General features: G+C 42.6%; 2 protein-coding genes across 2 annotated transcripts; both read right to left on the minus strand.

Moving 5' to 3' along the window:
• Positions 1 to 217: 217 nt before the first annotated feature.
• Positions 218 to 3,119, minus strand: blvra (biliverdin reductase A). The gene is made up of 7 exons (XM_076162099.1): positions 3,036 to 3,119; positions 2,157 to 2,276; positions 1,880 to 1,999; positions 1,540 to 1,637; positions 1,194 to 1,301; positions 917 to 1,085; positions 218 to 725 (listed from the first exon to the last, which is right to left on the minus strand). Exons 2-7 carry the CDS (start codon positions 2,273 to 2,275, stop codon positions 470 to 472), a joined length of 870 nt encoding a protein of 289 aa, XP_076018214.1. The 5' UTR covers position 2,276; positions 3,036 to 3,119; the 3' UTR covers positions 218 to 469.
• A 1,774-nt stretch (positions 3,120 to 4,893) lies between these two features.
• Positions 4,894 to 26,437, minus strand: col15a1b (collagen, type XV, alpha 1b). Its single transcript, XM_076162110.1, has 44 exons — positions 26,427 to 26,437; positions 26,144 to 26,208; positions 17,215 to 17,402; positions 16,826 to 17,035; positions 16,509 to 16,661; positions 15,799 to 15,873; positions 15,389 to 15,487; positions 14,837 to 14,933; positions 14,583 to 14,623; positions 14,262 to 14,468; positions 14,123 to 14,149; positions 13,979 to 14,041; positions 13,766 to 13,852; positions 13,541 to 13,597; positions 13,305 to 13,457; positions 12,990 to 13,043; positions 12,835 to 12,870; positions 12,531 to 12,659; positions 12,316 to 12,375; positions 12,190 to 12,225; positions 12,074 to 12,115; positions 11,579 to 11,641; positions 11,328 to 11,363; positions 11,133 to 11,216; positions 10,915 to 10,980; positions 10,646 to 10,681; positions 10,364 to 10,426; positions 10,198 to 10,287; positions 10,066 to 10,101; positions 9,878 to 9,931; positions 9,605 to 9,661; positions 9,327 to 9,386; positions 9,056 to 9,100; positions 7,966 to 8,038; positions 7,772 to 7,797; positions 7,251 to 7,349; positions 7,002 to 7,140; positions 6,783 to 6,847; positions 6,546 to 6,677; positions 6,249 to 6,347; positions 6,092 to 6,166; positions 5,813 to 6,010; positions 5,475 to 5,590; positions 4,894 to 5,209 (listed from the first exon to the last, which is right to left on the minus strand). Exons 1-44 carry the CDS (start codon positions 26,435 to 26,437, stop codon positions 4,987 to 4,989), a joined length of 3,825 nt encoding a protein of 1,274 aa, XP_076018225.1. The 3' UTR covers positions 4,894 to 4,986.
• Positions 26,438 to 27,463: the final 1,026 nt, after the last annotated feature.

Below are 27,463 nucleotides of genomic sequence, written 5' to 3' on the forward strand. Positions count from 1 at the left end.
CACGTACTCTGAGATAAAGCCATGAGGGTGTGGCAGCTGGTTCGCTGTAGTGTGGAGATAAGAAGTGAACACACCAACAGCATGAACATGCTGATCACTCATAAGTTCCACTACTTATTTCACAATGAATGTATTCATTCATTAAATAAGATTTAGACACTGGAATGAAATGGATATGGAGATGCTGATCTAAGAAAAAGTTCAAAGTGTTCTCTTAACTTTTTTCAGAGCTGTTTATAGAACAACAGTGCATTTACAGAATTGACAACCAAAAAAACAAAGATTATTATTCATATCATTTCTCAGGCATTCGTCTCCCTGTCCTTCAGTGCTTTAAAATAGGCAATATATATACATATATACTATATTTCATTTAATAAGGGCAATGATGAAACGAGAAGCCTAAAGCCGTCTATGGTTGAGACAGCTCAGGAGCCACAGAGCTTAAGAAATGGCAGATCCTTCCTATTCAACTTTGGCACAGTTGCTGCATCCTTTCGGCCAGTTGCAGGCAGTGTAGAATTCTGCTTTTCTCTCGGAGGAGCTCCTCTGAGCTCACCTGCCCTGCTAACTTGGCTGAGAACAGCACGAGGTCCTGCATGAAGAGGCCCACAGCCTCTCTGGGTGCTGCAGGGAGCTCAGTAATGGTGCACGAGTCAAAATGGAAGTTGACGCTTTTGGCTCTGGGAAGGCCTGGTCCCCGTTCCTCAATCCAGGTGAGAGGTCTAGTATAAGATAAGATAAGATATTAAAAACTTTAACAAACGTCAAAATGGATGTAATGTTCTATGTGGCTGAACATAAAACCTTCGCAGCCATTTGCCTGGTGATCTCTACATGTAATATTTCAACCATTTCATTTTTTAACCATTTCTTTCCATGGTTTATAGTGAGAAACAGCTCAATTCTGCCTTACCTGTTGTTTGCGGTTGCTAGGGTTGCAGTCATCTTGCTGTAATTCTCGCTGGATTGCTCCTCCATGACTGCCGCAGTAACTGACAGCTCACCAAACAAATCGACCAACCAGGTGAGGCGAGCCATGCCACTAAATGATGGAAAACTGAATCCAGGCTTCACAGGAGCACCTTCAACACATGAAACATTACACACCACACATGAAGACTTAGGCTATTATAATTAGACGTGTAATAGCATTTGTGTATGTACAATTATAACACACTCCTAATATGCACCGGTAAAATGAAGGGTCCCTTCCAGCAGTGTCTTCCCTGCCACCTCTTTCTTCATTTGTTTGTATTCCGCCGTCAGTAGCTCTATGTGCTCCTCATGTAGGATCACTCCTGACAGACAGACAGAGAGAGACAGACAGAGAAAGGGAGAGAGACGGTTTAATTTCATCTATTAAACTTTTTCTCAATCGCTTCCACATTACAACTGGGCCTATGACCATGACACCATCGACCAAAGGACAGACCCATTTCCTCAAAGACTATTCCCCTGTTTCCACGTTTTGTTTTGTTTTCACACACAAATCCCTTGCCATAATTCAATTATACTGTGGTTTGAAATTAGTTTTACCTTTTTCCTGGGCCAGATCCCAGAGTTTCACAGCGGCGTTGTAGCTCAAAGTCATAGGATACTCCACACAGACATGCTTCCCTGCCTGCAAAAACATTCTGAAAAAGAGGAAGCAGGTACCTTTGGTCAAAATTGGGGGGACGGAAAATGTGGGACATATTGGGCCTATGAGTATAAGTCGGGTTCTCTGCTCCTAAGTTATGAGGGTCTCACTGAACAAGAGAGCTTTGATATGATAGCAAGAAACAGCACAGTTGTTAAATTGTAACACTCTGGACGATGCGTGTTAAGTTAATCACACAAAACATTCTACAGCTTTCAAAGAAGCTGAACACATTACCTGATATTGTCTTCATGAGACACGTTCTCTGTGCAGATAAAGGCCACATTAACATCATCTCTGCTTACAGCCTCTGTTGCTGTGATCTGATTGACTCCTTGTTGAGGCTCCAAGCACCTCCTGTTGAGAATGTGACAAGAAGTAGCGGTGGAATAAAAGCCTTGAAGCTGTAGTCTGATCTTGACCCAAAGGATTCATTACACTTTTCTTGCCACCGTTTTCTACATGAAGGGGGCATTAAAAGCTGTTGCATTTGGATTCTATGTGCTTTTCTTACCTGGATATGAATCCTTTGATGGTGAGTCTCTCTGCAGGACTGGCCGGCTGTGGGCACAGCAGGTCTCTTATCCGTACTCTGCCTGCTATGCCAATACCGACAACCACTGCACCCAACATACTGCAGAGAGAAAACAGAGGCACCTTACTTAGTCAGCTGTTGTTCGAGGGTCCTACCAGTGCCCAGTATTTGTTGTCTTAGGGACCCCCCTTAAGGCTGGGGAGGTTGCTACAAGAGGTTGTTGGCCCCTACATAGACACCTGCCACCTCTCGTAATTTGTGTGGTGTCAAATATGGTTGACAAGGCAAGCTCATCAAAGGTAATATTGCAGAAATGGACAACATCTGGCATTATGGTGTGCAGGAGTCAAAGGCCCATCAGTTCAGGAGTCACTGCAAATTAAATAAAAAACTAAATAAAATGTGTTTTTTGGAATCAAATCAGGCTGAAACAATCATAATACTCTCTCTCTACTTCTCCCCAAACTGTTTATGAGTGTTGCATTATGCCAGGCAGACATAGTGAGAGAAAACACACCATGTTACAATCATAGTCGCTGTGTAAAAACAAACAGTAATACGAGTTCCTTTGTGATTTGATGAGGGTGAACTCGATTTTTCATGTGACAGTCCCCAGTCTCGTTACGCTGACCGTTTCACGGACAATAAGGTCGCCTCCCACACAACTACGCGTTTAATTGTGCTTCTAGAATGTTTTGATTGTGAGTGACTGAGGAAGAGGAACGTTTTGAATATTGTCAGCTTGGCCGTAGTCCATTAACAACACGGTATTAATGTTACGGTCACAGTTACATCAGGAGCTGGCGGTGTTATGAATATATTCCTGTGATGTAACGCGCGAAAAAGCAGGGCGCTTACCTGCTGTGAGGAGCGGCTCCAGACCCACACGACTGTTCTGATCGTGGTGATTGTTCGGGACCCGGCGCGCTGAATGATAAACCTCTGTGGATAATATCACGTCACACAGAGCAACGCCTGGACACGAGCGGTGGAGGAGCGTGTTGAGACGGAGGCGGGGCTAGAACAGGGGGGCCATACACGTTTTCTACTCAGGCAGCATATTGGGACGCCTGACATTACGACATCACAAATTGTTTCGCCACCCCGCTCGCGACAATAGTTGGTCACAATCGTCAAAAATGTAAACAAAGAAATTGCTATTAAAAAACAAAACAAAACGAGTCTTTTATTTAGTGAGCACAAATTTATAAGTACAAACTTCTTTCCTCTAAAGATCAAGTAAATGTTTTCATCAAATGTTGTAACTTGTATGTCAATCACTGCTTGGTGAGAAAATAATTCAGTCATTTAGTGTGCATCCATAAAAAATTCTAAATCTATGGAATAAAAAACAACAACAAATCAACGCATATGTACATGTTTCAACTTCATCAAAATCTGTTGAATGTGATTCATGTGATTTTCAGATTATGTGCTGCAACAGTATGACAGAATGAAAATCACTTACTTTAAGACCAATGTTACTGTTTTTAGTCAGTGCATTCATTCCAAACAGCACATTTACAGTACATGACATAGAAAACGTTTTTGTCACTTGTAAACTTAAATATTGGATGACCGGATGCCAATCGGTAATGCAAGCCAATAATCACACAGAACAAAAGGCATTTCCATTAGTTTTCAAATATTTAAAAAAAATTACTCAATTTGTGATTGAAACACTGAATATCATAATGAGTGAGTGACTTGCAAATGGCAATGTTCTTAGTTGACACTAACTAAAAATAGAGGTTTATTCTAAAGTTTACAGATATTACATATATATATATATATTAAATAAAACATTTCTAATATGTGTAAATGTCAGCTCCTCAGCTACTATCAGTGCTCTTATTTAAAGCTAAACAAGTTTCATAAAATGTAAAAAACAAAACAAGCAGTCCAACAAATTAAAAAGAGCTGGTGGGAAAACCACCACAAATGCAAAAAGTGTTCAGCAGCGTGCACAATAAGGATTTAAATATATAATCCTTGTTTTTCATATGCATAGGTTCTATGCATATGGACGCAATCTGGAGGATTCTGAACTGTCGATACCAGGGGGGCAATGGGTTGGCATCAACACACATTAAAAACTACCTTTTTGTCAGCAATGTAATGAAAATGGAGACTATTTCCTTAGCAGCTGCGGCTGGAATATGATTTGGGACACACCAGGGAGCATCACAAAAGGCTTCTGTAGTGGGAGAGTCAGTGGAGGTAAGGGTGAGGTGCAGCAGAGAGAGCGCCTATAGTTTACTCTGTGATTCCGCCCAACAACTGCTGCTTTGATACAGTAGATTTTTGAGACTGTCAATCCCAGGTTACGCTCTTAATGGATTTCCAGGCTCTCTTATGCTTCCCTAAAAGTCTGACTGGCTTTACACCACACAGAGTAACACCATAGGTGATGGTATAAATTATTGACAGTGCTGAGAAATCACTTCCATACAGTATACTGTACTTACATAGGGAATGTCACAGTAACTTTGTGTGTCTGTGTCTGTGTGTGTGTGTGCATGTGTCTGTATGTGAAGGCGACACCTAAAATAAAAACATAATATTAATTCAAGTGGTTCAGATTATGCAAAAACAAACCGCCATCCCCTGTGATTGAAGCAATTTCTGCAGTGAATGATATCAGTATTTAAAAAGTATACAATGTGTAGTTTCCCTGCCATCAAAATAAGAAAGCTGATTAACGACTAAAGGGGGCGTGAAAATCAGTACCTGATGTCCAAATGTAATAAAATCCTGGACATCCCATTGTCTCGTGATTATATGCATGATTGTGTGACTGTGTGTTTCTTCAGTTTCTCCTCTGATTCGTGTTACCAACATATGTGTTCTCTATACACAGCACAATGTAGTGGTTGGAGCAGGAGCGGCTATGCTGCCCTAACAGTCGGCCCGTCTGCAGCAGGGCAGCCTGGCCTGTCACCGCCATGTCCTTTGTCCTCCATGCCTCACAGTAGTTACTGGACAGACGGATTCCCACCGAACTGGATCCATGCCACACCAGTTTCTCTGGCCTGAGAGAGAGAGTGTGAGAGGATAGAAAATCCAGTTTAAATTGAAACTCTGTGGGTCTTTCAATGGAATAAAGGAAAAAGGAAGAGTGGGCAGAAGCTGACCCACATAAAGAAGTTCAGTTTATCAATAAATAACAATAACAATTAACAATAAATACAAATAAAGTTATAATAAAATGATTAAAATGATTATTTACAAATTCTACTCAAACAATATAACTATTTTGAGAAGCAAAGGTTCCCCTTAATATTCTCACACACTCACCATGCTGAGTTGGTCATAACGTTGCGTCCATCAAAGGAGTAGATGGGTGTGGTCGGGGTGAAAACGCCTCCATTTCCAGAAAAAATGGACATCCAACTACTGAACAACTCCTCGCCCTGAGGAGAGAGCAGAGGAAGTGTAGTTCACACACCTTCTTGTAAGCGTAGGATTCATTTAACCACAAAGTCTGTTGAGGAAAGTTTGTTTAGCAGCAGGATGGACTGATTACTTCTCACTGCACAAGTATGAGAATTCAATGCTTAACTATTTATAACCAAGTAGTCCCAGTGCTATAATATAAAAAAAGTCAAAAGCCTGACGGAAAAGGTGTGTCTTACCCTGAGATTAACCACAGGCCTGTCAGTACGGTCAGCCCTCCTCACGATGGATGCCAGGTCCTGCAGGTGGGAGGACAGGAAAGCCCTGTAGGTGGCCGTCAGCCCCATGGATCGTGCCTGCTGGTAACACTGGAAATCTGCCCCTCGGATGCCGCGCATGTCCCCTCTCAGTGGGGCGTTCAGCGCTGCAAGACGGAGCTATGAGAGTGATGGCACAAAGATGTCATATTTATCTGATTGATTTAAGTGTAAGTGTGTACGTGTGTGTATTATACTAACCCCTGGTACAGAGCTGATGGCCTGGGGCAGTAAATTATAGTTGGGTTTATAACCTGGAGTTGGCTCTTGCAGCTCCTATTTGACAAAAACACTAAAATTAGCATATTTTATAGTTCGTAGTAGATTAATAACGCAGCTTGTGTATTTGTGTGATAACCTGGCTCTGGATCCTTTGTGGTTTGCTCCATTCCCCATTCCTACTTAAGGCCTGAGACACAGCTGAAGACGGAGGTTCATCAGGGATCAACTCTCCCAGCTAAACAAAGGACACAATATTTAATTAATTTCCATTCATCCAAGGATCATTCAAGATGGCTTAATGCATCAAAGCAGTATTTGAAGTTATGTATTTGAAGATATTTGGCATCCACTTATTGGCCATAGGATAGACCCTAATGGATGTACAGAACACAACCCATGGAACAAGTTGAAACGCTTCCAAAACCACACACACCTGAACTTTGCGCCAGCCGTTGCGTGCTCTGATGTACAACTCTCCCCCTCTGTCAGATACATAAGCCAGACTTCCCTCTGTTGCCTCTTGAGCCTCTCCGGTCAGAGCGTGGATCGTTTTATAGGTGGACACCTGAGGACAGATGGCGTCTGAGCATCAGCGTAGGTATCCTTGCCACAGTCTCACAATAAATACACGTGCACTAGATGACTTAGTTGTATCATTCAGGCAACTTACCGCATTGCCATATCCTTGCAATCCTGGTGGTCCAGGGGGTCCAGGAGGGCCTGGAACACTGATACCTGATGATACGCCAGAAACACCTGGCAACATTACAGCCTTTAAGCCCCTTTTGCTTTTTGAGGATAACATTCGTAACAGAACTTATTCCACACACACACACACACACACACACACAAGCGCACACACTCGCGCACAAAGACTGCAACAGTGTACCTGATCCAGGTGCAGGTCCTGGGGGTCCAGCAGGCCCAGGGGCTCCTCTGGGACCAGGTCGTCCAAACCCAGGAGAACCAGGCGGTCCAGGAGAACCTACAGGACCTGAGGCACCAGCGATGGACTCACCTTTTGGACCCTACAGAAAAAAAGAAAACAACAATTCACAACAACAACAACATTCAACATCAAAATTCACAATTAATAATATCATCATGTGGCTCATCAGATGAGATCATTCAGACTCACCACAAGTCCTGACCTTCCAGGGGGGCCTTGAGGACCAGATAAGCCGGCATCCCCCTTTTCTCCTTTCTGACCTTCAAAGCCCAGCTCACCTTTGGCACCCTGAGAAATGTGTACAGAAACAGAGACATTTTTACATTTTTATAGTTAATTCAGATTCGACTTTTAAAATGTAGAAGTACATTTGAAAGTTAAGTCTCTTGTCGATTAAAAAATGGAAACAACTCCAAAACTAATTACACTTGTTTCCACTTCGCTACCTTTTATTAATTTCCTTGGACAAGTGACACTATTTTTATGGAATGAGTCTATTAGCCAACTCCAGAATAATTATAAATTAATGAGAACCTCAATTTTGAGGCTGGAGCTTTTATTGTAATATTTGCACTTTGTAGTACTCATAGAAAATATAATGAAAAATGCAGCAGTATTTATCTAATACTTATTTTTAACAGTAACTTAACTTTTGATTTCCAATGTACACATAACACAGAGGTACTGTAGTTGATAAAAGCAGGTCTCACCACAACTCCTTCAGGAAACATTGTTGCTGAGAAGAAAGACAACACACTGTCAACCAAACAGCTGTCTCACATAAAGGGATACACCTCTGATTTGACAAAGGGGGATTGTGTCTGAAATAGGTCACTGGCATTGTTTTGTGTGATTAAAATGGGGATATAGTTTTGATATGCTTTTCAGTTCTTACTAGGTGTGCCGGGCTCTCCTGGCATTCCCTCATCTCCTTTGTCTCCTTTAACTCCCATTGACATTCTCCTTGTCGTCGAATCCTACACACACACAAATGCACGCACACACAAATCATTAACACAACATGTATACAACATTTTAAGCAGGAACATGAAAGCTGTGTTGCGCACATGGATTGAACTCATGTTGTTAAAGCCAAACAGAGGTCCAAAGCTTGTTAAACATTGTACAAATGGTTAAGGACACATTAACACACAGATGTCACTGGTTAACACATTGCTGATAATCAACACAAAAACCCCTGTTAAAGACAAAGGACAAAGCAGCATGAGCGACCCCTCTCCCCTCAAGTGTCAGGAGTTGAGTTACTGCCCAACATTAACTGAGCAGAAATATGAAACATAGCAGGTCAAGCTACCTTGTCCACAGAAGAAAGAACATTATCAACATATGAGTAATTAAACACTCAAACAGTAGGGGGCAATGGCATCCTCTGAACAGAACATTTAAGGAGCCTTCACCACACCAAAAACACAAGAGGTGAAATTTTAAGAAATAGGAGCCAAATTCCAATCATGTCATAGATTTTTATGGCATATCAGGTGTCAATACATAGAATTTTGGTATGAATAGTATTTAACCAGTCTAGTTGATTGGAATTCAGCCAAGCAGACACCAAGCAAGGTCATACATAGTAGCAGAGCAGAACCTGAACACCCAACCCTGTGAAAGAACAAGCAGTATTGTTTGTCCGTCTGATGTATCTCACTTTATCTCACATGAGACATGCTTTCTTCTAAATTATACAACAGAAGCGTCACTATAATCAAATGGTAAAATAACTAATTTCAGGTTAATTAAAGAAAGAGGAAATGTGCTGACACCTGAAGTATAGGAGGCTACAGACACAAGCATGTAGCCTGTTTAAAGAGAGGAATGTAGGACAGGATGCATGAGGATAAGGAACAGGGAGGTGTTGTTGTTTGTAGCCCACACAAGAGCGCTGCCATGCTGCTACACCAAAACACCCACACAGCCACCGAATGGTCTGATTCCAAATTGAAACAGCCCAATCAGATGGTCTGACTCAGACTTACTAGTCCCTTTTTGCAGTGCGGTCTCGGTCGCACAGGAAACACAGTCTTTAAGATTCAGAAAGAAGCAGTCAAATCACAATCAACCACAGAAAAAACTTAAAAAACCTTATTCACTCAAAACTGCCCTTCACTGATCATAACACTCATTTATGGTTCATATTTTCCCACCATCATCATCATCATCATCATCATCATCATCATCATCATCATCCCTTTGTGCTAAGTAACCACAGAAAATCAGATGAAACTGACATCTCAGATTTGTACTCACTCCGTTCAATCCAAGAATTCTTCCTGGAAGTCCAGGGGGGCCCGGAGGACCTGGAGGTCCCTGAGAGAGAGAATATAACATCAATATAACATATCAGAGGTATTCATAGACAAGTGCAAAGTGAAGGGAAAACCCACCGAAGGGGACAATCCATGATCCAAATTATAACAAAAGGGCCAAATTACAGGCAAAGTCTAGACTAGAAGCTGCTATCGCTGCAATCAAAAATATTGTTATTGTTTTCTTCTTCTGTTGTTTGTTGACTTGAACACTCTTACCGGATGGCCAACAGACTCTCCCCTTTCTCCTTTTCTTCCTGCAATTCCAGGTCGTCCCTACAGGAAGACAAACAAGAGAGGAAGTAAGCCTGCAGGCAAGAGACCTGAACTACACCAAGCGTAAATGTATATGGCTAATGTAGTCAGGGTACACGTATGAAAACACAAGTGTAACCTGCTAGATTTGGTCCTGTGATGGTCCAAGTGATGGTTTTTAAATAGAGGATCAGAATCAAAGGACTGCTGCAGTGTAAGTGTAGTACCAGTACTCACCGCTCGACCAGGAAAGCCATATTCTCCTTTTTGTCCAGATGGACCTATTGGCCCCTGAGATCAAAAAGACAAAGTTGGATTATTATCCCTGTTGTTATTCCCTTGGTGGATCATTTTCAGAAGTTCACATTAAGAATGAAGATATTTTGCAGGAAGCTCTTCCTCATAAATACTTAATATGAGCGCACCATAAGTCCAGTCGCTCCAGGCAACCCACGATCCCCCTGTGAAAACAATGAAGGATTACAGCAAAAACTCAAATCTGATGAAAACACTTGGTTGCATGAATGACAGTACATTAATGTTAACATCTGTGTTACCTTGATCCCCCTGGGCCCTTGGGGACCTCTCGTTCCTGTTAAGAGAGATCCATCAGCAGCAATGGTGACCCCAGACTCTCCCTTCTCTCCCTGTGAGCACACAGAAACTTAAAATGAAGTCTGCCACTTCAGACAATTTGCTATTGCTATATGTTGTAGTTCTCACCTTGAGCCCAGCTGGCCCCTGCGGACCTGATGGGCCCAAATCTCCCTTTGGTCCTCGGGGGCCCTACAGAGGGACAAAAGGATGATGGAGGGTCTGGAGACAGGGTGATCACCAGACAGCTTTAACATTTTACACAACATTGAGTTGATTTTAATGGGTCCTGGACTTGTGTGTTCAATTCTCAAAGCTGAAGAAGGACATTGATGTATATTGACGAATTTAAACACAGGAAAATCCAACACATGATGCACATGTTAACATAGAGATGCAAAACACTCTTACAGGAAATCCAGCTCTACCAGGCAAGCCTTCAGGGCCCTGCAATACACACAGAGCAAACATGCAGAAAGCAGAAGCAGAAGAGTTGTATTAGCTATCATTTCTGACAAAGCAAGACATTGCTTAGGGACTTATTAAGGCTTCCCAATTAACTTGTTTGATAACAATAAGTGGTAGCTTGCAGATGGAGGAAACAGCTGCAAACTAATGAGTGGCATTTCTCTTTCAGGACAACCACAACCCCTGAGTACTAAAAGCTTGTTGATACGCACCGTGGGCCCTGGTGGTCCTCTGATCTCTGTGAAGTTAAAGAATCCATCTGTAACATTTAGGAGGAGCTGGAAGGAGAACATAATGGACTGTTAGAATGAACTGTTATAACTCATTTTGTTGTGTGTGTGTGTGTGTGTGTGTGTGTGTGTGTGTGTGTGTGTGTGTGTGTGTGTGTGTGTGTGTCTGTGTGTGTGTGTGTGTGTGTGTGTGTGCATACCTCCTGCAGATTAATGATAGGCCCAGGAGGCCCAGGAAGCCCAGGTGGTCCTGGGATACTGAGGCCATCAACACCACGTTCACCCTGTAGGACAGAAAAGAAGAAAAGCAACAATTAACTAAATAACAGGGGCGTATTTATTTACAACAAAAGACAGAAATCATAACTTGACCACAGGATTAAGTTGAAACCTACCTTTGGTCCTGGACTTCCATTTTCTCCTTTGCCTCCCTATTTGTACAGGAAAGAAACATTTGGGATATGTACACTTATCAAGTGTAGAAATATGATGTTTACAATGATCTACAGGGACTGTGATGCTTTATGTAGCCATGAGTTCATTCGCCTAAAATAGCTTCTGGTATCTTAATGTCATTTTGAAGAATGGCAATTGCAGTTTAATTCGATTAATTGTGCAGCACTGTAATCAGCTGTCTACTACTCACCCTTGCACCTGGAAGTCCGGCAGGGCCCTGAAAACCCTGTGGTCCAGGGGCTCCGGGCTCCCCCTGTAATTACACAGTAATGATGAGTGTTAATATATTCATTCCATTTAACTGTCCTTGTCATTAAGGATTGTCTATGTGTAAACCGATGATATGACAAAGAGATCCTTCTGTCTCAGAGCCGAAGGCTCAGTGAGGGGCTCTGACTGGGGTAATGTATAACTGACAAGATCAGTTCACTCCACTTCCTGCCCTTGTGTCTCTTGACTGTTTGCCCCTCCCTTATTGGTTTCACCTGTGTCTGATTAGTTTCCATTTGTCACAGGTCTTTTCCACCAATCAGTTGTCTCTTCGACCCGACCTCACTCTCCTTATCTACATTCCCTCATTTGCTACAAATGTATTTATATGCCCGTATTACTTTGTTTGTTGTCAGTTAGTTGTCTCTTGGTGTCCCTACTTGAACAGGTGATATTTCAGTGTGATTTCAGTTACCTTTGCAGAGAGACCTGGACGGCCCGGTGCTCCATCTTCACCCTGCACAGAAAGCACAGAAAGGATTACAAATCTTACACCAGCTCTTTCTCACTGAAAATGACCAAATAGATTACCTTGGATCCTGGCTGACCTGGTAAGCCAGGAGGGCCCTGTGAGAGGGGGGAGAGAGCATTGTGTATATGAAGGAAAATATACAGTCTATATAACAGCACAAAAGTAATGCACACACAACCACTGACCTGGGGGCCTCCAAGTCCAGTTCCAAAGAACAAGTCAGTCTTCCCAGATCCCTCCATATCCTGGGGACAAATACACACTCCTAAATTACACATCTGAGGGCCAATGCCCTGCAGTAAACTGCTGATTTTCTCCACAGCTACAACAATTAAAGATTGATGCAATCAGGGGTGCAAAATTATGCCGATAGCAGCGATTTGAGCATGAAATAAGTCACCTCAACAAAGAATTTGGTTCCTGGAGGTCCAGGAGGTCCTGGTTGTCCAGGGAAACCTACAGGGCCTCTCTCCCCTTGTGGACCACTGATCCCTGGATGTCCAGGCTTGCCTGGAGAACCACGTTCACCCTGCAAACAGGGAAGGAATGCAAAAAACAAAAAACTATTAGCCGACAATTTTGGTTCATGAATGAAAACAATGAAACAGAAATGTAGTACGTAATATACAAACAGACTTAACAGGCTTTACAATGCTATGGCAGTCAGGCAGAGTTTTGCCATACTTGTGTTAGCAGTGCATTACCTTTGGTCCAGATGCTCCAGTTAAACCCTGATCACCCTAAGAATGTAATGCAGAGAGGAAGACAGTGGTTAGATTTACAGTGAGACCCGACACACAATGATAGTCAATTTTCTTGAAAACTGCATGTTTGGGTAAACGCATATATATGATCAAACCTTCTCTCCCATGGCTCCTGGTGGACCTGGGATCCCGTCTTTTCCTGCAAAGCCCTCGACAGACAAATCAAACAGTGAGGTTAGTCAAGGTATCAATCAACAAAGACCATGAAAATATAGCATATACAGCAGTTGTTTTTTACTCTTTAGTCCAGGGGTGTCAAACACACACACACACGCGCACGTGCACGCGCACGCACACGCGCATGCACACGCGCATGCACAAACACACTAAAAACATAAAAAGTAAATACCATCTGAGGAGAAACTGACAAAAGAAACACTGCAACAACATCTTTCTTTGGGGGAACTTACTGGTGTTCCAGGTTTGCCTGGGAGCCCGTCTTTCCCAGAAGCACCTTGTGGTCCTACATACCCAGAAGAAAGGCCCTCTGCTAGGCCTGATGATGACAGATTGGTTCCAGGGAGTCCAGGAAGTCCTGGAGGCCCTGGGGGACCAGGAGGGCCCTGATGGAGAAAAAGTGATAGACTTTGTATTGAGATGACTGGGATCATCAGCATCAGACCATCCCATCTTAGGATCTTCTTACCCTGATGAGTTCAGAGTCCAGATCTCCAAACCCTGATCCCAAAGCATCTGCTCCATACTAAAACAGACACAATCGTTCACTTGCAGGAACAAGTTTTCCAGTAAACAAAACTTCAAACCATGTTTAGACTTGGTTCTCTTATATGATAAATACAACATATAATAGTATGCATGTTGGTTTCGTCATATTTGTTCATGCATACAGCCATAAAAATGAGATACCCACTGGCACACTGCGTGATCTCGGGGCTCCGGCTGGTCCAGGAGGTCCAGGTTGCCCAGCAAGGCCTGGTAAACCAATTCCTGGGTCTCCCTGAAGATAGAGAGAGCAAAAGGAAGAGGACAGGAAGAGGAGATAAGAAAGAAAGCCTGAGCTGTAGGTGGGTATGGAAGGCATGGACACAAGACAAATTGTAACAGTTAATAGTTAATAAAGTACCTTCTCTCCTTTGGCTCCAGTCTCACCATTCAAACCTGGAAAACCCTGAGGTCCTCTCTCACCCTGGAGGTGAAAACAGTTTGGTCAGTGCAATGATGTTCAAGGAAAAATCATGAAGATATAACAACCAGATAAATAACTTACTGTATCTCCTTTGTCACCTTTGCTTCCCTGTGGGGACAGAGAGACAGAGAGAATGAAGAGATGATGAAGGTGTCCATGAAGCCCCAGAGGATCATCTATGGTAAAAGGTAACATGTCGAAACATGTGACTAACACAGACCTGCTCTCCATCTCTCCCTTCTTGTCCAGAGGACCCAGAGCGCCCTGTTGGTCCCTGTGGTCCCTGTGGTCCCCATGGCCCAGGCTGAGTCCCGCTTAGTGTCCCATTCCCAGGTGAAAGAGAGGAACTAGGGAGACCCGGTGGACCTGGGGGGCCTCTTGGTCCTGGATCGCCTCGCTCTCCTTTTGACCCAGGCCTGATGTGACCCTTGTAATAGAGGGAGGAGAAATCGTGGTCTGGTTTTAGTGAGAGAATTAGGTCTCACTATCATCATGTATTAAAAAAGAGGAAGGCTATAATCGGTTCAGTTCAGAAACTTACATCTCCTGGTCTTTCCCCTTGCTCCTCTGTCGGAAGAGGGCCTAAAAACAGCAAACAGCAAATGACATCACCAACAACCTGAACTAGTTCCAGTGCAACAACACAGGACATAACAAATCATTTTCTACGTCTCTTACTGGATTGACTCTGTAATGTATGTGCATAGTGCAGCATTCAGATTTGACGTTATGTTGTTTTGAATGTTAATACAAAGAAAGTGGAATAAAAAACGGTGTGTCAGAATTCCTTCAGACCTCTGATGAGCATTTCTTCATCGCTGTCCGTTGGGGTCAGATGTCCAAAATACTCTGGTGCCTTAGTGGGCGGAGCTCTAACGGGAACGCTCTCCTCCTTTGAAATTAAAGAAATTGCAAACTGATAGGCCATAGTTCAGAAAAAAGTACAGGATAGAAATGATCCACCATTACTTTATTTTGATTTAGTAACATTCATTCAGCTTATGAAGGATGGTTTCCTTTGAGCTTCAAAGTTGAAGTTGTTTATGGGATGTTTGGAGTCAGACTGACTTCCTAGTGGTGGGAGGATCAAAGATAGTGCCGAAACATGGAAGAAACACACTAAATCTCACACACATACATGATGTCCCTTTGATCAATCACAGAACGCCACAAAGGAAAAACACAACCAAAGGCATCACAACAAAGACAGTCTTCTCTATTTTCTCTGCGGTACCATTGTACTTGCTGCATAACCAGTTAACATTATTACATATTAAGCACCTTTGAGCCTTAAGTTGCTCCCTTATCCCCCTCCGTTGCTCGAGATCTACCGCCCATCCACATTACCTGATCTCCACCATGTTTTCTGTCCTGCAAGCTCTTCATCAGCTCTTCATCTGTCTCTCGGTCATCCAGTCCATCATCTCCACTGGCAAAACCTGAGGCCTAACATCGCAGAAAGAAAGAAAGAAAGAAAGAAAAAGAAAGAAAGAAAGAAAGAAAGAAAGAAAGAAAGAAAGAAAGAAAGAAACAGAGTCTGACGTGCTTTCCCAATTATCTGCAACTGAGTGCAACTGAACCCCTGTGAGCACAAGGGGGCGCTGGTGTTTCACAATTCGATTACTGTCCAGTACTTGAGTTTTGGATTTTACATGTAATATGTTCAGATGTTGTTTGATAGTGTGTCATCTGTCTTGCTGTCACCTGCTGTCTGAATATAGAGGAAACATTACTATGCTGTGCTTTGTGTTTCTCACATAAGGATCGTCATCTTCACACTGTTCCTCGGCTGCCCGGGGATCGTCTTTTATCACCAGTTGTTGAATGGAACCCTGAAAAAGAGAGCGACAGAGAGAGAATTTACATTTAAGTCATGCACATGGTGACCCAGATTTTGCAGACCTATTGCAAATGATCATCTCAAAACAACACATCCTTGCTGAGATATTGATTCATATATACATTTTATATTTCCTGACAAACATAAACAAATGGGAGATGAAATCAATTTATTTTGGGAGGCAAACAGTTTTTAAGGTTTTCCTAATCATGTCCTCACCTCATTTTAACAGTTAACACGAAAGGACATGATAAAAGTCCTTGCTCTCACACAACATCATTCCTTGTTGACGTGCCTGACTTCCTCAGTTGCTATTCATTTCAGTTGCTAACATCCCCTCCCTCCAAAACCTCTATCCTTTCCTCCCTTCAATTGTCTATGTTCCTTGTATCTGGAGGTAGCCCTGTCTGAGCCAGGGGCAGGGGCATGGAATTTGCAGATTCCTTGACTTGCTTCAAGCGGCTTTTACCAGATCTACCTCTGCAGATATCCCAGCAGAGGTCTCAGCCCCATCTTCAGTGCTACAGAGCCATGCTGATTGGGTGATCTGAACCCTGATATGTTAACTTTCTTGTGAGATGGGGTGAATTCAGCGTAAGGTGTCAGTAGGGTGGGCTTCTTACTTACCACAAACCTATCAAGCCCGGTGCTGCCTGCATTAGCCACAAAAATGCCAGAGTTGTGTGAGAAAGTGAGGCTCTCTGGCCTCCGTTGGAACTTCTTCCTATCAGCCTCACCACAGTCCATGTAGAGTCGAGCCTCTTCGTCCTCCACGACCACCTGGCAGGCAGATCAAAACCCATCACTTAGACTTTATTATTAATCTATATGTCTTTGTTGCCAACATCCCATGATCATCACTTCTATTTTTAAGTGTTATTGTCTAGCTCAGGTCCTGCCTGTCTGCCTGTCTGTCCATAGTGTGTCATGTTTGCAGTGCTCACTGTGAATCGTGTCCACTGGTCAGTCATATCTGGGACAGTGAAGGCAGCAGCTTTGTGGCTGTGGGAGGACTGCTCTCTGTCAGTGTAATACAGTAAGATGCTTTGGATGCCCCCACGGACAGGAGTGAGGGCCAAACCCAGCTCCACCACTTTCTGACGCGCATCTGTGAAGGCAAAGAGCACCCCTCCTCTGGGTGTACTGGGACGCACCTAGCATGAGTGAAGAGAAAAGTATGAGTCAATAATAATTTATTACTTTTATGACTTCTGAGGTGAGGCCTTGAATGGGTGTGTATATGAATATACACACCCATTCAAGGCTATAGTAAACCAATTAAAAGCACACTGGTAAAATACAAGCCATTGGTTGTTCAAGTCTCTAGTATTACCGTGACGATGATGGCAAAGTCGCGGTAGAAGGTCCCTGGTACAAAGGTCCTGGTGAGTCGGCCAATGTTGGCGTCATCTCCGAAGCTGTATGCTGGGAAACCCTCAAACCCAGGTGCGAAGGAGACGGAGGGAGGTAAGGGGACTCCAATCAACTCTGTGAGGTCCAGATGACCTCCCGAACCTCGATCTGTGAGATGGGGGGAGAGAGAGAGAGAGAGAGAGAGAGAGAGAGAGAGAGAGAGAGAGAGAGAGAGAGAGAGCTTTGTCATACAATTTAAGTTGGAACTTTGACCTTTCTGGACTCTTTTCAGGCTCATAGTGTTTTCTGCTACGACATACTAATGCAGAATTTGTTGGGGAATCTTTGATCAAGAAAGGTGTCGGAACAAAATGATAACTCTCAAGCAAACTAGCTCCTCCATTGGTTGCTCAAAAACAACCTCCCTGCACTCTCATCTTAACTGCTGTCTCTCATTGCCTGCAATGTTGACACACATACCACATTAGAGTGAGGAAGAGGAAGGTACTTTGTAAATCAGCCTCATGGGACTGTAATTTGATTTGAAACCAGACTATGATTACGCCTCAATGCTCTGCCTCCTGTTGACATAATCCTCAGATAATCAGAAATGAACACACTATGGTTTGCAATTAGAGTAAGGATTTAATGGCCATGTGTTTCTGTCCCTTTGTGTGAAGAGATGGCTTCACATTCCCTTGATCCCCCCCCCATTAAGGAGCCTCTCCCCCGTAGCGTCAAACACTCACCTCTGCATTCCAATCCGGCTAAACCCCTGAGACTTCTATCTGTCGCACACACACATAGATCCCCCAGACGAGACCAGGCAGGTCAACGTTTAGGGGTCTGTAATTAATCAGCCCAGCCAACTGGAAGCACTTGATTAGGTGACTGAGTGTGTGTGTGTGTGTGTGTGTATGTGTGCGCGCGCCGGTCAACACATTTAGTGATGTAAACACAGTGGGTGAGGTAGGCTTTCAAGATGAGCCAAGAAAAGCCACACAGAAAAGCCACACAGAAAAGCCACACACACACACACACACACACACACACACACACACACATTCAGAATGTATATGTATGTTCTGAAGTTGCAACACCATCGCAAGCAAATCCACACAAGGCTGCAACTCGATAATCTACTGGTAGTGGCCACCTGAGACAGAAGCGAGGTAACCATGGAGATGCTGAAGTCCTGTCCAATGTAAATTACTGGATGGTAAAACGAATACATAAATCTCTTCAGCCAAATAATGACACAGTGGTACAGTAGACATGCGTGCTAGGTTTTTTATGTCTCAGCCCCCAGATCTACACAGAGAACTGCAGTGCATTACCGTATTGTCACTGCTGGTGCTGTTGTCATGCGTTAACAAGGGTAATCTCAAAGTAAACAACTAACACAACAGCAAAGGGTTGGCAAATAATGACAAATAACGAACACAGATAATACAGTATAGTCATTTTGTGTGATGTCATGTCTGTAAAGGCAGTAACCTTCCTACATTATTATTATTATAATTATTATTATCACATTTCAGAAGTTGACTGTGGCCTTCAGGCAGGCAATGACAACTGAAGATAACATTTCATTCTAGATTTGTGCAGAAATGTGTAATATTTTCCTATATCTCTGGAATCTCAGGTGTGTGATATCAGTTTATCTAACCAATAAAGCAGAATGGTAAAGAGTGAAAGCATCATTCCCTATGAAAGTTTCCTTTAACTCCTTTGCTGACCTGTGCTGTTATTCAACGAAGGCAATGTCTCTTATCTTAGCCATTTACAAGATTTTGGCTACAATAATGCTATCCTGAGGTATTTTTAATTTGTGAACAGACAAGGATGCAGCATATCTGTTTACATGTACTGTAAACCCACTCATCCCTGAACAGGAACTCTTTGACACAGTAGCTTTTGAAAGTTTCCTGGATCTGAACCAAGTTGTGCATATTAACATTCTATTATGTGATAAATACATCTCATTATTTATAATGAGATTTGCGAGGTACTGTTGAAGAAAATGGCCAATCAAACAAACAAACCAATGGATTTGGAGGAGGAGGAGAAAAGTAGAGTGACAATTTTGCTGACGAAACAACACGGGACAGAAATCGGAAGTTCCGCAAAACCTTTCATGCTCTTCTCTTTAACCACCCAGTAGTTACTCACCGTTCTTCCAGTGTCTCAGGGCTTTGTACTGGGCTTTGGCTTTACTGGCTCCTCTTACATAGTCCTGTAGAGTTTGTGTCTCAGGTTCTGCCGTGCTATAGCCAGAGATTGGTGCTCCCAGGCTGGGCATAGGGGCCGGGGCAGACCTCTCTGTTTGAGAGGTGCCCTCTGTCACCTTGTCCTGGTTTCCAAACCACTCCGAAGTGCCGATATTGGCGGCAGGAGGGTCTGTGGAGTTGATGGAGGGGGAGGTGGATGGAGGACTGGAGGAAGGAGAAGGGCTGGAGCTGCTTTTAGGGCTTGCCCAGAGGAAACTCCACCATTGGGCTTGGACAGGAGATGAGAGGACCAGGAAGAGGACCATGAAAAAGTGAAAGCCTCCCATTTTGAGTATCTCTTGCGCCCTACACACGCACGTTAAATTGCCTTTACTTTTGGCTACAAATTTCTACACGCATGTACAAGGACATAGAGGCAATACGAGGTGCTCAGTATCCAGAGATGATGCACATGGGATTACTTGTTTACAGAAGAGTCCCACACAATGCCGTTCCTGTAGGAGTCAAATAGAGTGATACGCAGATCCGCTGACACAAAAAGAAGCAAAAGATTAACTGTCGCTCTTAGCTCTTATTCTCCTCTTCTTATCTTCCTTCGTTATATCCTCTCTTGCTCTGTTTGACTCCCTGACATTTCTCTCTCTCTGTCTCTCTCTCCCCTCCTCTCACCACCAAGTAATTACTGACTCCCCCTCCTTTGGATTGATTTTCTCTCGCTCGGACAGGCAGATTAGAGAGTACGTTCACTACTCCTCCTTTCCTCTCTCGCCTATCCTCCCATCTTGGTGTGTGTGTGTGTGTGTGTGTGTGTGTGTGTGTGTTTGTGTGTGTGTGTGTGCGCGTGTGTTTGTGTGTGTGCACTCTGGATCATGTGGTCTCTCAGGTCTCAGGTCCCTACATGAAATTTACAATGTGATGGAAACAAGGACATAACAAGATAAGACAATAGAGTCACACTAATGAAGTCTGAAAACAACAAACAAATAATTATGGTCCCTCAGATCGTCATGACATGAGGAACAAGGCCTTCCCACTGTTTTCTGAAGTGTGTCTGTGCCTTTCTTAGTAAGGATTTGTGTCTTTTAAGTTCACAAAACTCTCTATTTTTGTTTCCATCTTCTTCTGAATGACCTAAAGTCATTTATTAAGAAGTCACAAGTAAATCCCAAATCTTGAATTCTCCATCTTAACAGATGAAAGCGGGTCTCTAATGAAGCAGATCAAAGGGGCAGGGCAGACTAATGCTCTCCCATTGATTAGGGATCGGAGAGTTGGCCATACTCTCTGGTGGGAAGCATCTTGAAGGGACCAAGGCAGTAAAAATTACACACCTTTTCTAAGAAAAGTCTTGATTTACATAAAAATGGACAGGGAAACCCGAAATACTTAAATACCAAAACAAAATTAACACCAAACCATTTGTTATACAGTGTGACCCTGATGGGGCCTCTGGATTCCGGGCAGAGTAACCCCCTTCACCCTTCACCTCTCTCTCTTGCTGCTCTACCTAGCAACAGCCCCAACAATAAAGTCTAATTGGTTTACTGTCCCAGTCAATCATACGCTGGGCGCTATGAATTTATTCATAGAAATAATTGCAAAAAAAAAGGGGGCGACAGACGTGATCAGTATCCAGCCATGAGTCCATCTGTTCACACACAGACACACACCCACAATGAAACTTGAACAAGGTTTTCTCTACCATCCTACCACTCATGGTGAGATTTCTTTCTACGTTTTTCCTTATCTTCGAAGCTAAACCAAAGATAATGAACACACACACACACACGCACGCACGCACGCATACACACACAAACACACACACACACACACACACACACAAACACACACACACACACTCACACTTCCAACAAAAGGACGTGCCAACGAAGAAGACTAAAACAAGACTGAGATGATAAAAAAGGAGGTTATAAACTAGCTTAAGCCCATACTGGTGCTCTTGCGCTACTTAGTGGCCATAAACAGTATTACATGCAGATGCAATTGGATCAAATCTCTCAGTTTCAAGTGAACCACTCGAGTCATATGAGAAGTTCATAACCCACATCTGTCTCAAAGGGACAGACACGGATAGAAAGGAGGGATAAACAGAATGTAGCAGACAGAAAATTTATGCTAAACTTCACCCTCTGCTGAACTTCCCATCAACTGCCTGATTGTAAAAGCTCATGATGGCTGCTACAAAAGAGTGTGTCCTGCTTTTGTGTGGTTATGTGTGTATCATGTGTGGAGTTAGGGTGTGTTTGTGTGAGTGTGTGCACGTTTGTCAACTCTGCTATTTAGAGCGAAAGAGGTATTTGGCCCACAGGCTTGTTTGTGCAAGAAACAAAACAAGAACTTATTCAACAAGTATCAGAGCCAAAGTTATATTTGTGTTGTTTCTCGTTTGGACTTTTAGTGGAATTAGGGGGAAAACTGTCTAGAAAAAAAAGAATCTATCAAATTTATTTTAAAATGTAAATGAATGAAATAAGTCAACAGGCTACATCTTGAGTGATTTATATGTTTTACTACTACACACCAAATGTGACTGATATACAACCAACCAACTGCAGTGTATGAGGGTGAGTGTGTGGGCCAAAGACTTTAACATAGAGGAACTGTTCTCAGGTAACACACACACACACACACACACACACACACACACACACACACACACACACACACACACACACACACACATACACACACAAGCCGTCCAAGTCATCAATGAAACCTACTGTATGTTGTGAAGCTGTTTTTTTTCCCTTCCCTCTGTCCTCCATCTTCCTCTCCTCCTCCTCCCCCTCCTCCCCCTCCTCCTCCTCCTCCTCCAATGTTTTCTTCTCATATTTTGAGGCCACGTTTGAAACAGGAAATGTTAGAATATATCTTTAGTTGTCACATGTGGTCAAAGCTTTGATTTAATGCTCATTTACAATGATAAGTGATGTTGATGGGCTAATTTAAACTTAATAGGCTGTGCTACCTTCATTATAAGACTCCAATATGTTTTGCGGCTCCAGATAGATTTATTTTGTCCAAAATGGTCAAAAAGGGCTCTTTTGATAGTAAAGGATTGCTGACCTCAGGTCTTGCTGAATGTGGGCTGCATGAGAAGTCACAAGTTATCAAGACTGGACTCATGCTTCAAACACACACACACACACACACACACACACACACACACACACACACACACACACACACACACACAAACACACACACACACACAAAGTTCACTCAGTGCCATAGTTGAAGTCCTACGACATGTTCCAGATAAGGGATCATATTGTGTGGAGTTGTGATGAGGTCAGGCTGGACATCTGCAAAAGGACAGTTTCCATTACAAGTCCAATCGTATCCTCATAGTGCCCACTGACCTCCCACCTTTACGTCACCCCAGGAGACAGACGGACATAGAGAAAGTGACAGAGATGACTCAGTGTGCGGCTCAGTGATGTTTTTTTCCCCATGAGCTAACACCTGCAGGCGGACAGCTGAGCACAGAGGGATATTCTGTATCTTAACTTGCACTTCAAAACTTCTTTGTTCACATAAACCATGTAGACCGCAACAATTTTGTGTTTATCTTCTTTTGCCCATGCGTGATGATGCAACAGTTCACACAGTTTATCAAATTACTTACATTATATGACCACAATTTAAATAAACACACACTGATGAGTTGTGGCAACGTTTAAAGCACGATGTCTCAACTGTAATTGTGTATCACTTCCCCTCTTACAAATGATAATAAAGCACATACAGTAGCGGGACAGCTGATTTGCTCATGTGATCCTGAAGAAAGTGACACAAACATGTATGTAAGGAATGTAAGTAGCGGTGAAAGTAGATTGTTATCCTGCTTGCCAGCTTCATGCATTCCTGATCACACAAATCCACTTTTTAACACCCGTACAGTGTAGATTTTGGTTGTCTGTCTCTGTGTTGTGCAGAAAGGTCAGCGTGCTGTGCTGTCCCTTCTTCCCTCTCAGCAGCTTTGACTCTGTTAGACTGTACTTGCCTGCTTTCCCCCCTGACTGTAAACACCCACCAAGTACAAGTCCTGCTGGCCTATGTCCTTGTTTATGTTTTGGATGAACTTTAAATTGTGAAGGGCTGTTAGGAATGCAGAACAACCTTCAGATGGAATCGGACTGGAAAATATTATCTTATATTGGCTCCACAGTCCCTCTGGCACTGTGCCATTGATTGACTTCCACCCACTGGACTCACAGAACAACATTCACCATTGTCTGCCACTGCAGATGTAAAATCTTGAATTATTTTATATTTTATCTTCTGTTTTCTGTTGTTTGGATACGGATTATTGGAATAATAAAGCAGCTGTCTAAGTAAAGGTGTTTGGGATAAATTCAGTTTGACAGTTGATTCGCCAATTAGATGACAAAGGAATTTAGAAAATGTTCTTAACATTCCACATCTGAGACTATGCAAAGGTGACATTCTCTCTGTCTCTGTCTCTGTCTCTGTCTCTGTCTCTGTCTCTCTCTCTCTCTCTCTCTCACACACACACACACACACACACACACACACACACACACACACACACACACACACACACACATTATTACCAACAAAACCAAAGACCAATTGTGAAGTGGAGAAGTTCTGATCTGTTTGGTCCATCAGAGTTCATCTACCTGCACAGCACTTCTGTCTGAACGAACATATTCCAGCAGGACTCTTCTCCTGTGAAAGCTGCTCTGTACTCCTGAAGACATTTAGCCACATGCTTATTCAGGAACACCCCAGCTTCCACACTCACAAGACACCAAACGCAGCTCAGTGGGGTTTAATCCAGCGACATAAGAAACCAAATAAGGTTTCACACATGCTGTGATCCATTTCTCTGTCCTTCACACTGGTTGATTGGTTTGGAAGGCTTGCCTAGTAGGTTTTCACATTTTATCATTTTAAATATTGGCAGTAAATAATAATATTGCTGATACTTTTGATGACTTGTCTCAGTAAATGGTTAAAGTCTATTTTACTGCACCAAGTATCAACCAAAACAACACTAATTGATATTGGCTAAACATGGATTCCTTTCAGAGCAACTCAACCAACAGCAAATACAGAGTGAAGGATCCTGGTGGCAAAAATGTGAGTTTTGTGTTTTTATGGGGACATGGCGAGGTTATATAACGTACAGTTTTGATGGTAATGAAGCAGAATTGAGTCTGGAACTGACTTCAAGACAACAATAACAATAGTAATCATAATTCAGCCTGAATTGCATTTCCCTTTAAACATACTTACTACACAAAACTTACTTTAATCTGATTAACTTAAACAAATTATGAGTGGTTCCCTTGATCCTCCGCTGGTTAAAGGTTTAACCATTGCTTATTGTGATGTCATTGTTTAGTGTCCTCATATGCTTCAGATTCAGATACATTAATGTGCATCTAATATTAATAGAAGTATTTCATGAAGAATGAACTGATTTTGATGTGCACTGTCTGCTAAATCATCACAATGTACTAAACCCAAAGACAAAGGTCATGCGCACACACACACACACACACACGCACACACACACACACACACACACACACACAGACACACACACACACACACACACTCTCTCTCTCTCTCTCTCTGATGTGGAAATGCAAGTACGTGCTCATCAACCTCCAACTTCAAAGCCCTGCAGGACCCCCCGCACTGTCCTCTGTGTGTGTGCAGAGGAAACTCCGCTCAGCATTACCATACAAACTCAACACTTCATTTCTCACCTTGGTGCAGCATTTGACTTGTCTGCCACTTCCTGATACCTCGTAGTACACACATACACATACACACACACACACACTCACACAGACACACACAGGTGTAGAGGAAGGCGGGTCTACTGCCAAACAAACAAACAAACCATCTACCCCCCTGAGTGCCACTCAGCAGGGAGGAGCAGGAAGTAAAAAGTAAGCAGCAGAGGCGTGAAAATAGGAGGAAAGAGAAAAGAGAGGATGATGCGTCATAGTATGTGTCCTCAATGGTTCTGGGAGAGGAGAGTACAAAAAAGCTCACTTTGTGACCAGTTAGTGGTTATCTATTGTCACCTTTATCTGAAATTATCGGTCATTTTCCACATTAAAATGCAGATGACGAGGATAATCTGCCTCAAAAAGTCATCAAATTCAATTGTATCTTACAGAACAAGTAACCGGGATGAGGAGTGCATGTAAATAGAGTGACTGAGAGGATAGCTGTATGTGATGTAAGAAGAAGTAGCAAAATGATGGAGGAAGTATAGAGTAATTTGCTGACTTGAATAACACAACACTTAAAATCGTACCATCATCAGATTGAAATGTCAGCCGACAATTAGGGACACCAAGGCTTGTAAGGCTGTGATTGAAATGTGAGGTCATATGCTGGGGGATGCTTATTGATGATGAGAGCAGCGTTGGTGCTGATGGTGTGAAGTCGTGCTATTTGTTTGTAAGAAGGAGCTTGAGCAAGAAAGATACTAAGAACTGATAAGTTTGCAGAGAAAGTATGCATGACACCATAAAACAACACTAACGAACAACTCAAAGAAAAATGTAATTTTCTGGATTTTTCAATTTTCAATTCAATAAAAGGTGAAATTGCAAAAATGACTTCGCTCTTTTTATTTGTAGTCCTACAGTTGATTGATGTACTCACCTTCAATAACCTGCAAGGCAGCTCCTATGCAGCACAACAGGAGGAGAGGCAGGACAGGAGACCACCTGAGGAGCACAGCAAGCTGCTTAGTAGGGTTTCTTCATCATTAACACCACCACAACTGGCAGTATAAAACATCCCATAATGCCAGTGACATGTGTGCATGTATATTTTGCAGACAGAACAGCCCTTGTATGGAGAGGAATGGAGAACGGAAAGTGCTTTGCTTTAATTCTTAACTTTGTTCAGAAATAAACTTGAAAGAGACATGAAACTAGCTTACCCTCGAGACATTTCAGGGAGTAAATGAAGAAAAAATCCAGAAGTGGAGATAATCCCAAAGTTCATGTGTGTAATGAAATTCCAGTATACTTCAGTGGTCCTCCTGCCTCGGTTTGCCAAACTGAAGTGCCTCAAGTTAGTCTCTCTCTCTCTCTCTCTCTCTCTCTCTCTCTCTCTCTCCAGTACAAAGCCTCTCTCAGTTCTGAGCCGATTGACTCACAAGGAAATCTGACTCCTCTGGCAAAAAAAAAAAAATCCTCTTGGCTTCTTGCTGCTTACGTCAATTTCCTTTTATAAATAATAACACAATGTATATGTATGAATAGATATGGTTGTCCCTTTTCTTTGCTTAGCTTTAGTTAAGGCTGGTCTTTTTAATCCATAGAAGTTAAAACACCCGTTCAAATTAAAATGACTATTTATGATCTGTACCAGCTGATAGTATGTTGTAGTACTCTGTTCATGACGCCGTATTCTGGGTTGCATATTCTGGCTGAATATTCATGAACTCCACTGCCATTTGCACAACTTCTGTTTGGCACTGATCATTTTCATTTCACTTCTGTTTTGCACTGAGACTCTTTGCACTATTTACATATTTATTAATTTATAATTATAGTTAGTATATATAGTATATATAGTGTATGTAGTTTATTCTGTATATATTCTGTATTCTGTAATAGTACACTTTTGCACATCTGGTTGGATGCTAACTGCATTTCACTGGCTTGTACCTGTACTTGCTCATTGACAATCAAGTTGAATCTAATCTAATCTAATCTAATGAACTACGCCGTCCAGTCAGTGCCACTCCAGATTCAAGTTTAGGGGAGCCGACAAAAAGTAATGGTGACCAAGGATAAACAGTTGCCTGCAGGGCTTCAGGGGTCAATGAGGTCATAGACTGTCTCAATGAAATAGTCTACATATGTTGTTACTATTAGAAAATGCTGTCATGATAATGGTCCATAGAGAAAGAAGGGTGTCTTCCTCTTAATCCCTCTTGAGGACCCCTACCTAAAAGAGGAGAGTAGAGGA

The sequence above is a fragment of the Genypterus blacodes genome, unplaced genomic scaffold, assembly GCF_046128005.1.
Source record: "Genypterus blacodes isolate CSIRO-AG114 ecotype Tasmania unplaced genomic scaffold, CSIRO-AGI_Gbla_v1 ptg000120l_1, whole genome shotgun sequence".
In the NCBI taxonomy this organism is placed as follows: domain Eukaryota; kingdom Metazoa; phylum Chordata; class Actinopteri; order Ophidiiformes; family Ophidiidae; genus Genypterus; species Genypterus blacodes.

Excerpts from the sequence above, each read along its gene's own strand:
- blvra (XM_076162099.1), bottom strand. The coding sequence starts at position 2,275 with ATGTTGGGTGCAGTGGTTGTCGGTATTGGCATAGCAGGCAGAGTACGG. Across the intron at positions 1,638-1,879 it reads TCTCATGAAGACAATATCAG|AATGTTTTTGCAGGCAGGGA; the intron begins GTAATGTGTTCA and ends CCTCTTTTTCAG. Across the intron at positions 1,086-1,193 it reads AGGGACCCTTCATTTTACCG|GTGCTCCTGTGAAGCCTGGA; the intron begins GTGCATATTAGG and ends CATGTGTTGAAG.
- col15a1b (XM_076162110.1), bottom strand. Across the intron at positions 14,469-14,582 it reads AAGGGGAAAGACCAGGAGAT|GGTCACATCAGGCCTGGGTC; the intron begins GTAAGTTTCTGA and ends CTCTATTACAAG. Across the intron at positions 12,871-12,989 it reads CAGGAGCCATGGGAGAGAAG|GGTGATCAGGGTTTAACTGG; the intron begins GTTTGATCATAT and ends TTACATTCTTAG.